Genomic DNA, 15,956 nt, shown 5'->3' with positions numbered 1-15,956 from the left:
ATATTATTTAAAAATACACTCGTTTACTGTAGCCCTTTCATAGTTTACTGTTGAGAAAGTTATGGACTTATTTTATTTTGAAACATTCGGCCCGGAAATTGTATATTTTTTAAACAGTCTAGGTGCGCGTGGTCAGAATGGAACAAGAAGCCGGGGAGATGAGCTGCTAACAGGTGGGAATTCCCTCAATAATCATCTTAATGTTAGTGTATTAATACTATTAATTAAAATGTGTTTACAATTGTGTATACCACATGTTTTACAGAAATGTACACGTGTAACATAAGAAACATGCATTGAATGGTATTGAAAGTCAGGTTGGGTCTTCTGCTCAGAGTAATGTCAGTTTGTTGTCAATGAAAAGAGGGTTTAACTTTAAGTGCTGCTCGCGACGCCTGGCTTTACTTCACTATGTAGGCTACTCAAGATACTTTTTAAGGACTCTGTACAAGTTGTCTCCCTGGTTGACTTTTACTTGCCATTGTAACGGTGCCACAATGACCTTTCAGTTCTGTCACTACTGGAGTAGACTTTGGTAGGGAGAAGTGAACGTTGTGTGTTCCAAAATTTAGCATAAGAGTGTTAAATGTACAGGGAAGTTTAATGATTCATTGAAGTTTAAAGTCCGACGGGAGAGAGATTATCGCACATGAACGACACTGACGTAATGACTGTTCACTTACATTCTGGTGGATAGTTTGAATAATATTGTGTAGAAACAGTATTGTGTATTAACGTTAGGCAGGTGGACAGAGACTGTAAATATCACTACAGGGTTTTAGTGGCACATTGCAGGTTTTGAGGTGAAAGGTGACTGGTCTCTGATTGGCTGGCAGTCATGAACCCACCCTAATTTAATTGGTTCCTTGTTACCCATCCCCCGCCCCCGCCCCTTCTCTCTCTGCCTCTCTTTATCGCTTGCGGCGCTTGTTATAAACACCTCACGCTCAGGCTGCTAGAAAAAAGCGGATCAAGTGCTTCACTAAAACCTCAAGCATGCATTGCAGAAAGAAGTGCATTACATGAATACAGTATGGAACATATTGATCTAGCTCCTTCTCCATTTCACGTCATGATCTATGGTCATGATAGATATAGGGCTGCTCAATTAATCATATTTTAATCGCAATTACGATTTTGGCTTGCAACGATTATGAAAACAACATAATCGAAATAAAACTATTATTTATTTTATTTAAAAAAAAAATGTGTAGGCCTATTGGTTTTTCAGTTGAATTATACTTGAAGTTCAGGGTAATCAACTGTTAAAAAAATACTGTTCACATTATTTTTCAATAAATGTATGTTTTCAAAGTAAATGGATTATAATTTTTAATAATTGTGATATCAATCATTAACCCAAATAATCGAGATTATGATTTTTGCCATAATCGAGCAGCCCTCGTAGATACATCTTACACCTTCTTTGGGAATTCTGAACTGTAATCAGCCTGACTCATTGGTCCAATTTTTAAAGAGAAGAAAGAAGGAAAATGTTAATACAAAATTACAGTAGCCTACAAGTATAAATTAGCATAATATTAAGTTGGCAATAAAGTATAAAGTGGTATTTATTTGTCTGAATTGATCATAAAAGAAAAAAAAGTTGAAACTCTTTATTGGTTTTACCATATCGAGATACAGTTATGCCAATCCACTGAACAAATATTGACATTAGCATGAAAATCTATTCAGAGCATTATTCAATTGACACATACAAATATTGAACAATCAAGATATCTGAAGTGATTCAGTGTCCTACTTCAGGTTTGCAGTATTTCCACATATTTCTTTAAGAAGAAATAGCCTTCATCTGAACACACGGCCCCTCTACATCACAGACCCTAAGTATGAAGCCATTCAAAAGGCGGTAGCTATACGGCGCATATCATTTGCCTGCTTGGTAATCCAGCCTTGCACTCTTGAGTAAATGCAACAGGAAAACTCATTTTATATTTTCCTTTATCACCTAATCACTGAGTTTATCAAGTTAAGATAAGTTTAACACTTGTCATTAAGTTACAATTGAATGAATATCTTCAGTTTTGGACGGTAGCTAGACAAAACAAGCAATTTGAAGGAGCCCCCTTTCCAATGAAATTGCAAAAAGTGTTCGCCTAATATAAATACTTGTTAATAATACCTTTATTTGGCTAATAGTAAGTCTGTATGGCATATTTGTTATAGAATGTCAGTATGTCTGTATGGCACACTTTGTTAATAGTATGCAGTGTTTCCCCTATATACAAATAGTGGCAGCGCAGCGCCGCTGCTGAAATATGAGCGCCACTGCTAGGGGGCACCAGCCAGGTACCCAAAAAAAAAAAATGTTTCTTTACTTTTTTTTTTTTCTTAAAATAATAATAAGTGGTGACCCTTTTTAATTTTTGATTGTTTGTTATGTGGATTTGTATTATTTGTGTTAGTGTATGTTCAATAAAGGTGTATTTTTGCTAAATCTTGAGACATTGCCACTGTATGTACTAGGCAGGGCCAATTTCTGGCAAAGGCGGTCGCCTAGGGCGCCAGATCTGGGGAGCGCTGCGCTGGTAGCTCTGGCAGGGAAAACAATTTTTTGACCGTTGGATCTCATCCAAATGTTCAGCCTTGATGTAACAACATTCATAATTAAGTAAATGTAACACCCTTTTCACCCCGGTTAAACGTTTAATTTGCTCTGTACTAGGGGTGCACCGAATGGGAAATTCTTGGCCGAAACCGATACCGAAAATAGGAAACGGTTGGCCGAAAACCGAATGCCGAAAGGCCGAAAATGATTAATAGAAATATATATATATATAATGTATCCATTTTTTACCAATGTTGTTCAGCTGCCTGATTATGGAAAAATAAATGATTATGGCAAAACTTAACTTAAATAATAATCACTATTATGGGTTCATAAAACATTTATTCAGCACTTTTGAATGCATACAGTACATTAATTCCAAGTCAAGTGCATTTTCTTTTCTCTGTAGGATAACTACAACAAAGTGCATTCAGAACAAAGCCAAGGTGCTTTAGAACTGCATAAACATCTAGGCCAGTAGGCCTACAACAAAATAGTGTAAATAAAGACTGTAACAGCCAGGCCTTCAACAACAACAAATGCACCTATAAGTGCATGCATACAAATGTGCAAACTGGATAAATCCACATGTATGTAACTATTTACAAATGAAATTACAATTGAATTTCAAGAATCTGTAAATAAGGCTGTCTGTCCTCATAAGCAAAGTAGTAAACATTGTATAAAGATACATAAAGTGAAAACTGGATACAAACTCTACAATCAATTACAAATTAAATTACAATTTCAAGAATCTGCAAATAAGGTGGTCTGTCCTCATGAGCAATGTAAACAACATTGTATCATTTAGATACCGAAAGTACAATATATTGAACACTGTGCTGCTGTCATCTCCCCCTAATGATAACCTGAGATGGTGAATTATAACTCACAATGAAAATTGTTCAGGAAAGTGGGTATAGAGTAGACATGTATAACTAGATAAACTTATGATAAGCCAGCCTTGTCTACTTATTAAGGAAAAGTGGGAGGTTCTTTTTAATGAACATTAGCTTCTCTGCTTTATCAGCCATAAGTCTGTTCCTCTTCTCATCAAGCACATGAGAGGCAGCGCTGAACAGTCTCTCGCTGTCAGTGCTTGTGATTTGATCATACTCCGCATATTTGTCCGGGTGTTTTGATTTCAAGTGGTGGAGTAATCCCGAAGTGGTGAAAGTCTTTGCAGTTACACCCCCTCGAGAAATGTCAGCTGAACACGTTTTACAAATCGCAATCCGCGCCTCTTTCTCTGATATTTTTAAATATCTCCAAGCGGCAGACATGTTGGCTGTGAGCCAGCCGCGAGCATGTTCGCGCGCCGTGCTTGTCGCCGCGTTTTGATTACGTCATCACAACAACACGTTAGCTTACCAATGTAACCCTGTTCTCTGACATTCGGTGATATTTTTTCGGTGCTAGAACCCTTTCGGCCGAAAGGGCCTTTTTAACCATTTTCGGACGATAATTTTCGGCGGCCGAATATTCGGTGCATCCCTACTCTGTACGGTGGGCGCTGTAAGTGATGAAAGTTGGGGATGTTGGCTTATGAGGCGCCCGCAGTTCACAGCCAAAGTGCGAGCATGGTAGCGAGAGAGCGAGCAAGGGAGAGGGCGCACCGGTACCAGCGCTGTTGTTATTATAATGTGGTGCTAGCTGCGCTAACGGATATAAGAAGTAGATGTTTCTACAACCAGGGTGGAGGAGAGCTCTCCTGTCAGACTGAGAGGCTCAGTGAGGTAAAGGACTCTCTGATTATTTAGATAGTTAATTTTAGTCTAAGTTATCTCAGTGGGTCTCAAACGTTTTGACCACAAATTATGTAAACACATATTTCCAAGGCACTCCTTTATAATTATTAGGATAAATAAAAACAGGTTTGAAATCATTCCAATGTATACTATAGGACAGTAAACCAAAAATATCGTTTAAAGTTTGAGAGATACAAAAATATGCATAAATAAATAAATGTTAACTAGATAAGATATGAATGAACAACAAAAATAAAATAAGCTACATTTATTTGTTATTGGCTACGGTAGGTTATTGGTTATGTTTACATACTTATTTGATTATTAAAATGTAAACCGATCTTTTTCATATGGGCGTTTTAGAGTTTTGCTCCCTAGATCAGGTCTCTAGTAATTGTGTGCTCAAAGTGCACCAGATTGAAGCATTTTACTTTAAAATGGGGCATACCCCCGGACCCCCCTAGAGGATGTGACGTCCACCCCCCAATTCAAACATGTTCATACAATACTGAATACATTTGAAGCCATTTTCACGTATATTACCTATGTCAATAAGTTTCTGTTTTTGTAGTGTATTTGTCTTTTGTAGAGACTTTTAATTTATTCTTTACATATAAAATGTCGCCTAAAATCTCACCTAGGGCAGCAAATTGTCTAGAACCGGCCCTGGTACTAGGCCTCAAGAGCCTTTCTTGTCCTGACACATAAAAACAAATTGGCGGAGCGCACTTCGCACCCGCACACACTAAAAAATTCCTCGCGCTCCGCGCTCATATTATGATGGGCCCACATGCTGCTATGACTCCATCCTAGGGGAAACACTGGTATGTCCGTATCTCTGTATGGCATTTTTTATATAAATGTGCAGTTTTTTCTGTTTAAAATGTACTAACTATCTATAGCAGGAGTCGGCAACCCCTGGCACGCGGCACCGTAACCAGTGGCACACGAGGAATAAGTGGAATAAGTGTGCAAAATATTTAAATTGTATTTTTGGATCCTGACCGAGACCGCCGCCAGAGCGCGTCTCCCTGTTACCTGCAGAAGGAAGCCATGCACGCAACGCAGCCCTGCTCTCTTTATCGGTGACTTTCTGCCACTTTCCTCCGTGGTGCAGTGCTGATCGTTTCACCACGGAGGAAAGCACTTCACTAATTGCAGTACCCACAAGGAGCTGTACAAATGCTGCAGTTTTTGCGTGGCTGTGTATTTAGTTGAAAGCCCAGTGGCGATCTGTTCATCTGTTATCGAAATAATATGCTACAAAGTGGCGGACTGGCCATCTTGTGTGTTGAACTTTCCTGTCGGCTCCCAGACCGTAGTCGAGGAGGGCAGAATAGGGATGTGTTGGTCTCGAACGAGCCGGCTCAAAAAGTGAACGACGGGAGCCGGCTCGCGCCCGCGAACGAGCCGGTTTTTTGTTTTTTTTGCGGAGGGATCTAGATTAGCAAGAAGGCACATTATGCAATGTGCACATTATCCCGTTTATTACAAGGCCACATTCTCAACAGAGTAACGACATGACTCCCAATATTATTTGAAATGCTTTTATGGATTTAGAAAATGATTTTATTGATTTAATACAAATCGTTGTATGTATTTATTTAAATTAAAATGCATCCGCTAAGAAAAATAGTCCGTTGTTACTGTTTGAATTAACGTAGCAACGGCAGGAACTGCTTCGATAGCGTTTTTGAGGAGCTTTTTGATTACAGATTTGAAAACATCGTTGCTTGCTTTAAAAGTAGCACAATTCATGATGTCAAACCTTGGAAAGTATCTTGATATCCCTGCCCTAATGCCAAAGTAACTGCACACTGAATATGTGTCGCAGGTTTGATGTCTATGTCTGGACCGCTGCGTAAAAAGGAGGGTTTCGGCCCCGTTACTTATCTTCTTACTTCCATCCATCCATCCATCCATCCATCTTCTCCCGCTTATCCGTGGTCGGGTCGCGGAGGTAGCAGTTCCAGCAGAGAGCCCCAAACTTTCTTTTCCCTGGCCACATCAACCAGCTCTGACTGGGGGATCCCAAGGCGCTCCCAGGCCAGAGAAGAGATATAATCCCTCCATCTGGTTCTAGGTCTACCCCTTGGTCTCTTCCCAGCTGGACGTGCCTGGAACACCTCCCTAGGGAGGCGCCCAGGTGGCATCCTAACTAGGTGCCCGAACCACCTCAACTGGCTCCTTTCGACGCGAAGGAGGAGCGGTTCAACTCCGAGTCCCTCCCGGATGACCGAACTTCTCACCTTATCCCTAAGGGAGACACCAGCCACCCTGCGGAGAAAACCCATCTCGGCCGCTTGTACCCGCGATCTCGTTCTTTCGGTCATGACCCATCGTTCATGACCATAGGTGAGGGTAGGAACGAAAATGGCCCGGTAGACAGAGAGCTTTGCCTTCTGGCTCAGCTCCCTTTTCGTCACAACGGTGCGGTAAAGAGACTGCAGTACCGCTCCCGCTGCTCCGATTCTCCGACCCATCTCACGCTCCATTGTTCCCTCCCCTGAGGTCGTCAAACAACTTCACAGTGGCAAAGCCCCGGGGGTGGATGAGATCCGCCCAGAAATGCTGAAGGCTCTGGGTGTTGAGGGACTGTCATGGTTGACACGTCTCATCAACGTTGCGTGGAAGTCGGAAACAGTACCGAAGGAGTGGCAGACCGGAGTGGTGGTTCCCCTTTTCAAAAAGGGGGATCAGAGGGTGTGTGCCAATTACCGAGGCATCACACTACTCAGCCTCCCCGGGAAAGTTTACTCTAAGGTACTCGAAAGGAGGGTCAGGCCGATTGTCGAACCTCAGATTGAGGAGGAACAATGCGGATTCCGTCCTGGTCGTGGAACGACGGATCAGCTTTTTACTCTCGCAAGGATCCTGGAGGGTGCCTGGGAGTACGCTTATCCAGTCTACATGTGTTTTGTAGACTTGGAGAAGGCATATGACCGGGTTCCCAGGGAGTCACTGTGGGAGGTGCTGCGGGAGTATGGGGTGAGGGGGTCTCTACTCAGGGCCATCCAATCTCTGTACTCCCAAAGCGAGAGCTGTGTCCGGGTCCTCGGCAGTAAGTCGGACCCATTTCAGGTGAGGGTTGGCCTCCGCCAGGGCTGCGCTTTGTCACCAATCCTGTTTGTAATATACATGGATCGGATTTCGAGGCGTAGTCGTGGGGGAGGGGGTCTGCAGTTCGGTGGACTAAGGATTGCACCACTGCTTTTTGCAGATGATGTGGTTCTGATGGCTTCATCGGTCTGCGACCTTCAGCACTCACTGGATCGGTTCGCAACCGAGTGTGAAGCGGCTGGGATGAGGATCAGCACCTCCAAATCTGAGGCCATGGTTCTCAGCAGGAAACCGATGGACTGTCCACTCCAAGTAGGGAATGAGTCCTTACCCCAAGTGAAGGAGTTCAAGTATTATCTTCTTACTTCTATAAGAATAAAACACGGAGGAGGGAGATCTCTTTTTCTCCCCCTCTTCTGACAGCCCAGCAGCTGATCTCAGAGCATGCTCCCCTCTCCTGCAGGGGGGCGTGGTCAGCTGCAGCTCACAGAATCAGCCCCCTGCAAAAACAGCGCTGGAAAGAGCAAATAGAGCGAAATGAGGCATGGCTAAAATGCAGGATCTACTGCTACTCCTTCTCAAAGGATGTATTGAATAATTTAAGTGATATATGTGTACACATATACATCATTCATTAGTCAAAACATGGCTACATTTAATTGAATTAAAAGGTATAATATGTGGTAAACTGAAGAGCCGTTTGGGAGCCAAAAGAGCCGGCTCTTCTTGGTGAGCCGAGCCAAATGATCCGGCTCACCAAGAAGAGCCGGAATTCCCATCACTAGGGCAGAAGCAACAAGCTTCAGGTTCAATAACCCACTTTAGCTTAAATGACTGGAGAGAGGCGAGCTCTTCTTGGGAGGCCGTTGCATTTATTTAGCTGTTCTTCTGTTTCACAAAATACATCACAGACCTCTGTTTTTCTGCTGCCTCGTTTCACTTCCAGAAACATACACACGTTCCCTCACTTTCGCTCTACCATCCACACACACATGCACAAGCCACACCCCTCTATCTCTTAAAGGGACAGCGATCTCATCTCACTCTGCATGACCCTAATATCATAACATGTGTACTCTGGAGAATCACAGAACGGACGATCATCCTTATTATTATGCCGTTTAAACCAATTATTTAAATGTTTTTGTTAAATTCGGCATCATGTAAGTTGCGTTGACAGGTCCACACACTTCTTCCCCGCAGCGAGGCTCCCGCGCCCTCCTGCTTATAGTTGACGAGCGTCAAGCTCCTCAACCCCCCGTTGATAATTCTCGATCGTTGGCACGCTGATAACAATTTTTTTTTTAAATGGCACTTCATATCAAAAAGGTTGCCGAACCCTGATCTATAGTTTTGGACAGTTAGCTAGACAAAACATGCAATTCCAAAAAGTGAAAGAAAGACTTCTGAAATTGTACATTTTTAGCACGATATCAATATGAAATCAAACAAACTTATTTGTTTTTTGTTACAATGAACTCAAAATCAAAGTGTTGGATAGTTGGTCAAACAAAACATGCACTTTGAAGAGGATACCTGAAGGTAATTGTTAATCACATTTCCCAGTATTTCAGGACATTTTATGGATCAAGATATTATTTCATGGACTCTTAACCCAGAGCCGTTACAATAAGAGAATAAACAATGGCAGAAGTAGATAAGTGGACACCGGTTCCCTTTGATCAGCTTTAGTCTCACTCTCTAATCATCTCAGCAGCCACCTCAGGTCACTGGGGGAAAGGTGAAGAGAGAAGGACACTACTTCAGTCATGGCACTAAGTCAAAGATTTCTATTCATAGAAACTACAACAAGACAGTAGAGCGGAATGGACAGGGTGGGCACAATGCTGTATTGTGGTATAACATAACAGCAATTATAAAACATATCCAAATCTCACAATGATTGGTCCTCACACTTTTACCATCTTATTGATCTTGTCAATGGATAAGTTCATTAATGGTATTGAGTCAATCAGACCACATGTCTTGTCCCGACCAGCCAATCAGAGCCCTCCCTGGAGCTGGTGTGACCTTTGATTGGTAGATTAGCTGAGTTTACACATCAGCGTGTAGCAGATCTTTGAGAGTTTTTTGTGCCAGGAATGTATCCGTGCTTCCGCCTCGTGAAAGCAGAGTGAGCCGGTTGCTTTGGCAGCAGAAACAACAACAACGTCCCAGCTGCTTTCTGTCCAGGTGAGTAAGGACCAGATGCTATAGGAGTAGAGCTGGAAGATAGGAATAGCTCTGCATTGTACTCGTAGAGGATGGAAACAATCTGGTCGTCTTGTCAACAGTCTGTATGCAGTTATTTATGCCTATAGATGCATACCATACCAGGCAAGTCTTGCCAAGTCTCAAGTTACTTGTCAGTAACTTGTTCAAGCATATTTATGCACAAGACAGATACATGCATTATTTTACCTTATGGAAGCAGCCTTGGCGGAGGTCGCTTTCTCTTATAGTTTAAAAAGATTTAGAAGCAATCCCAACACTCTAGGATTAAGAATTCAATCTTAAAAGGAGATTAGGCCTGTCACGATAATTAATTTTGTTGGACGATAAATGTTCCTGGAAATGATTGCGATAAACAATAACTTAGCAGCAGGCACTGAATATGGGCCGCCAGCTCTAACCGCTGAGCCAGTGTTTCCGCCAGATCAGGGCTGAGAGGGCGTCCACCCGAGAGAGAGTCACGTGACTTGATTTTTGAATTGAGCCGTCCCTTATAGTAAATAATATCTCTTTACGTTAGTGATGGGAATTACGGCTCTTTTTAGTGAGTCTGATCATTTGGCTCGGCTAACTAACAAGAAGAGCCGGCTCTTTTTACCACAGTTTACCACGGAGCCTCAGTTTTCGTCGCAGTTCACGCTCATGCTCCACCGCTCATCGCGTCCAAATTGCGCACTTTCCGTGTTGTCCTGTGGCAGGCACCGTGGGTTCAATACTCCGAAAATAATCCCAATAGGCTCCTTTGCCCCTCCAACAGATTGATGTCCTTGTCCTTTTTCCTTTTCGTCATTTCAAGCAATCTTTTTTTTGGGACGCCCTCGGCTCGAGTTCAGGCTGTTCCGAGCTGAATAAGGCTGTCAAATGACGGCAAGACGCCCCCCTGGCGGAAACACTGCGCTGAGCTATCTGGCGGTCCAGGCTCTTCATATTTAATTATCACAAAAAGCGCAATATCAGTTTGAAAAACTTGAAAAATCAAAAAAAGTTTCAAGATGATCTTCCCATTACAAGTGAAACGTTTGAAACATTAGTTCCTTACACTCATACCTGGTCTGGTGTTGGTATGGCCAATAGCTTTTGGTAGCTCATTTTAGCATGGGCCTTAAAATAAAGAATACTAAATCATGTGCTGCAGTTACTCTGCCTTTACTATTATAACAATAGTTAACAATTAACTATCTTGACAATGGATTTCATATAAGTGAACCACTTTACGGATGCTACATTATGCAACAATTACACAAATGAGAGGAGAAGCAACCAGACCTGTTTTAGAAGGCTTCATCATTACTATTGCCAATGAGACATTTCTGATCATGTAAGTCTCTGAATGCTTTTTGTACACATTTCCCATCCGTGAACACTCCTCCCATCAGAGTGAGGAGTAACAGTACCAGACGAGTGCTCCCTTGTAAGCTGAACTGATTGGATTCATTTGATTTCCCAAACTTTGGTGTCATATCAATGCTGTCCTCTGTAATAACTGACGTCTCTCAGTTTGTATTGTTGACATGGAATCTGGGCCTAAGGTCGTCCTCACCCTCAAGGTTCACATGGACGCTGTGTTCAGACTGTGTTTCTAATCTGTTTATTCTTAAACAGCTCTCGCACCTCAACTGTGTGTGTTTGTCACAACACTGAGAAGAACCTGTTCAACAAAAAATGCACACCCTGGGAACGTGACACCGGCTAGACTCGTCCCCAGAGAACCTGTTAATTATATCATATAACTTTACTGCAATGTGAGCATCCGTCATTATTCTACATTAGTAGCTGCAGGACAAAGTACTCGTAGTTGAGAGAACGCTGCAAACACACTCCTTTGGTGGTATTTTCAGACATTTTACGATTAACCAAACAAAGGAATACAAATGAGCCAATTATTCTGTAATGTAAAGAATGCAGTCTAGTTTTGGTTGTTTCTCCATAGGACCGATGTCAGTTTTTTCCCAATGGTTTGAAAAGGGACAAGCTCAATAAAACAAAAGAAAAGAAGATGTTCCATACTTATTCTCACAAGATGTAACATTTGAAATCAAACCACACACTCCTGATGGAGCGAATCAGCTTGAGTCTTTAATTGTTTATAATAATACCAATACAATAATTCCAAAAGCATGTTTTTTTTTTACTTTAACTTCAAACCAACTTTTCATTGACTTTAAATGATCATTTAACCACTCTATACCGAAGAGGGTAATTCCAATGTAAACTGTATCCATTGTGTTGGGTTGGCGACAGTTTGATCAAAAATGGATATCGTTAAACATCAGCAGCAAAACCTGAATTGACTTGAATAGCCATTCCAATAGCGAAGTGAACAAGATCAAAATGTGACGTAATACCTCCAAAATAATGAGGTTTCCTTAAACCTTAGCTGTTCTCTGTGATTACAGCTGATTATCACAAATTAGCATGCAGCGAGCAGCTTGAAATAAGCAGATGTACCTGTTGGATATTACTTTCTAAATAACATTGTGTTAGCATTGTTCCAATGAGCACGTTAGCAAGGTCATTTCAAAAATCAAAGAAATGTTCCATTTTCATTTTGAAGTACCGGTAATATCAACAGAGGTGCCACTGTTTATCTTATTTCTGAGGAATATACTATATATATACATATATATATGTATATATAATATACTGAGGAAACGACTACACGTATGCTTAATAATTGAATTAGGGCTGCGCTCGCTTGGTGGTTAAAAGTAACACACCTAAAAATGTATAGATATAATCAGAATACTTAATGTATCTCGGGGGAAATATTGTGACAGTTGCTCCTTTTCAGAATGCAATAACATAACAATATTTAAGACATTAAAGGAAAAAGTGCAATAAAATATTTAACATTTTGATATAATACAAGTATTTATATAAGCATAAGAAGTTAAAGTTAAAAAGGTTAAAAAAAAAGATAAAAATGGAATACTACTATTTATATATACATAAGCACTTGAAGATAAGCTATGCACACTGTTCAATATCTAATAGCAATAAATATGTAAAGATGTGTTTATCACAATATTTGCAGTGGTGTATCAGCATTAACAAAGATATGGATTCTGAATTCACAGTTTGAGGGGCTTTTAGCTGCTGATGGTGCAATAAGTCCAAATATCCTAGATCCTAGATTTTATTTAAAAAAATGAATGACCTGCCTTCTCTCCCTCTCTTCAGGTCCCCTCCTGGCCTGCTGCCCACCACACGCACTCCTTCTTCTAACACACACTCTTTACCTCACCTCAACCAGAGCTCTGTGTTATCACTACCACTCCACACACACACTTTTACCTCACCATGCTGGGACAGGAGTTCCTGCGGAAGCTGAAGATGCCAGATCTGGATGATGTCAGCCAGTACATCCAGAGCGTCTCCACCCCAGTGCTGGTCAGCGTGGGGGCGGTGGCTGCCGCGACAACATACTACCTGGCAACCCGGCCCAAAGCCCTCCCGCCAGTGTGCGACCTCCGCATGCAGTCCCTGGAGGTTCAGGTGGGTTTCACATCGGGTTGTAGGTTCAAATATATAGAAGAAACACAAATCTCTGGCCACCTCTTTTAGGTCCAAATTGCTCAATCTGCTAAATTTGTTGGTCAACCCTCTGTTTCTGCTTCCAACCACGACCTGAAAAGTGAATATGAATTGTTACCATTAAATCAAAGGGTCCACCAAAGACACAGGGTCCCACGATTTAATAAGGTTAGACTTGAGCACTCTTTCGTGCACCAGCCAATCCAAAAATGTAAACTGAGGTTAATCCCAGATTAAAGATCTTGTCTTCAGCAAATAAAATGTTATGTTCAGTTTCTGTTCCATTGTTTCTTGTCTTAAAAGGGCCCTATTATGAATATGATATGAGGTTTTCCCTTTCTTGCAGTGTGCTTGTAGATTTTTGTGCATGTTAATGGTCTGCAAAGGCCAAAATCCAAAATTCCCTCCGGGGGAGTTTATTTTTGATCCTTAAAGTATATAAACATGTCACAGTAGAGGCACAAAATACAAATATCAATTAATTAATATGCACTCTTTATATATTTACCATTGTTTATGTTTCATATGGAGCTGCATTGATACAAGACAAATGTCAGACTCCTTCTGACTAACGTACTACTTTAAATAAAAGAGCAAGCTTTCCTGTAAGTGCAGATGTAGGACAATAATGTATACATACTGTGACAGCTAATGAAACACCACTGAAAAATACTGTTGAAATCAAATGTATGAACATTGACGAAGGTATTACGCTGTACATACGGTGGTTCAGTAAAGGGCTGTTGCTCTAAATGTGGCAACATTCAAACACAGGAACAACCCTGACTCAAGTGTTTGGATTGTACACCCCTCCCTTTTTCAATGAGGCAATTCTTTAAGTGCTCTCGCTTTGACCAGACAAAAGCCCCAAGAAAACCATTATAAAAAAACTGATTCAAAACCAACTGAACCAGGTGTTAATTATTAATTTAAGTGCAAAGGCAGGACAAGCTGCCATTGTTTCACAATGATTTCTCCGTCGGCAGATCACAGAGGAAGTCAAGTTTTGTTGTAACCTATATTGTACTCACAAAGAAGCATCTGGTGCAACACATCAGGTCAGGTGACAGCGATAGAAGCTTCGACAGTGACAGAGACCCCCCCCCAACAAGCCATTTAGTCACTAGCAAACAACCATGACACATAGAAGCTCAGACATTCACCAGTAGGGTGTTTACTGACGTATTTTATGTCGTAGAACAAAAGGTGAACATTTATTTTCTTGTGCAGACCTTATTTCAGGAATCTGAACAAAACCTTGACTTTTAGACGAGGAAGCAGAAGTGTGAAAGAAATAACTAATGTCCTGGTTTTAGGACTCATTCCTGCACCACTCTATTGGGAAACAATCTGACACTGCACTAAACTGTAATAACAACACTAAAATAATTGAAACTTGATGTGAATGATTAAGAGACTATAACTGATGTTTGAATGAATGATTAAATAAATATCTGTTAGATCAATCTTAGATTACATTGATTTGTTTTATCAGGGTGGAGAGTTGGCACGCCGATCGGTGCTGCTGAAAGGAGACGCTAACATCACACACTTCTACGATGACGCCACAACAATGTACGAGTGCTTCCTCAGAGGCGTCAGAGTCTCCAGTAAGTCACAAACACATAAATATATGAATTCATTTTTGATAGTTTGACAGTCTGTCTGCCTTGCATAATGGGGAATAAATGTTGCTCTTGGGAGAGCAACAGAGTAGAATCTACGGTGGCCGACATGTGCCAACACGCTACAATGGCCCAAAACACGTGCTGCACTTCCAAAAATGTTTTAAATGTAAAAACACTATTGTGCCAAAACATGCAAATGGAGAACTTCACCAACTTGACAAGACATGGGCAGGATTTACTAAAAGTGCTGCATACGTAACGCTGCAGGAAGCTCAAAACACAACGGAAACGGGGACTCTAAAAAGTGACGCACACAGCTGGGACCGGAGCGCTTGTTTACAGGGATAATAATGTTGGCCAACTGTCACTGAAAACTTAAAATGTAAATTTTATTAGCTTATTTGAGCTATGTGATCACAAGATTTCTTCCGATATTTTTGCATCTGCTGTCATCTAGCACGTTAACCTAGTCATTGCAAATATACTGACAAAACGCTGCACATGTTTTGTCAGGTTGGTGAAGATTGGTTCCTCATTTGCATGTGATTTGGCACATTTGTATTTTTATATTTGCATTGTTTTTGAAACTGCAGCGCATTTCTCCTAATGAAGTGTTAAGGGCCGCTGTAACGCGCTTCTCCCTGTAAGCCACCGTAAAGATCAGCAGGCGTACTGTAACGAAAGTAACTTTGTTACTATGGACAGACGGCTTCGGGCCTTGTAATATTGCACATTTGGGTTTGCACTTTATGAAACAACTTCCCTTTGCACAGAAATAATGTCACTCAGCACTTTGGTCGTGAACAGTTTGCACTTTAATAGCTTGATTGCACAGTACAGTTTGGCATTGCATATTTGCACATTTTTACATAATTTATACTAATTATTGATATAGTATTTATTAAATGATTAAACCGTATTAATTGGAATGTCGTCTGGCAGATGCTGGTCGGGTATATCATGACGTATTGACCAGTTGTTGAACCAGGGACCCTGCGGTTGTGAGTCAACTGCTTTCCAGCTGAGCCGCAGCACACACACTGATTCTGACTGAAAACACTGTATACTACTTATTCCTGTATTTATTCATTTATTTATTTATTGATGTTTTTATTCCTACTTTTATTGATGCTTTTATTTATTTATAATTATGACATGTTCCGACCTCTGTATAAGTGAGGGTCT

General features: G+C 41.1%; 1 protein-coding gene across 2 annotated transcripts in view; it reads left to right on the top strand.

The window, feature by feature from the left end:
- Window positions 1–105: 105 nt before the first annotated feature.
- The window catches only part of LOC307032588 (long-chain-fatty-acid--CoA ligase 1-like), a 40,041-nt gene continuing 24,190 nt past the window's right edge, over window positions 106–15,956 (top strand). The window contains exons 1-3 of one of the 2 annotated variants that reach the window (XM_079670678.1): window positions 106–173; window positions 12,790–13,104; window positions 14,639–14,753. In XM_079670678.1, coding sequence (XP_079526804.1) covers window positions 12,910–13,104; window positions 14,639–14,753 — 310 coding nt within the window. In that variant the 5' untranslated portion in view covers window positions 106–173; window positions 12,790–12,909. Of the gene's footprint in view, window positions 174–9,477; window positions 9,571–12,789; window positions 13,105–14,638; window positions 14,754–15,956 lie in introns of those variants that run through there. The other variant, XM_079670679.1, reaches the window with a different exon arrangement.

Source organism: Notothenia rossii (genome assembly GCF_949606895.1).
Source record: "Notothenia rossii genome assembly, chromosome: 3".
Taxonomy (NCBI): domain Eukaryota; kingdom Metazoa; phylum Chordata; class Actinopteri; order Perciformes; family Nototheniidae; genus Notothenia; species Notothenia rossii.
The sequence above is the reverse complement of the archived record's forward strand: the minus strand, read 5'-3'. Positions and strand labels throughout refer to the sequence as shown.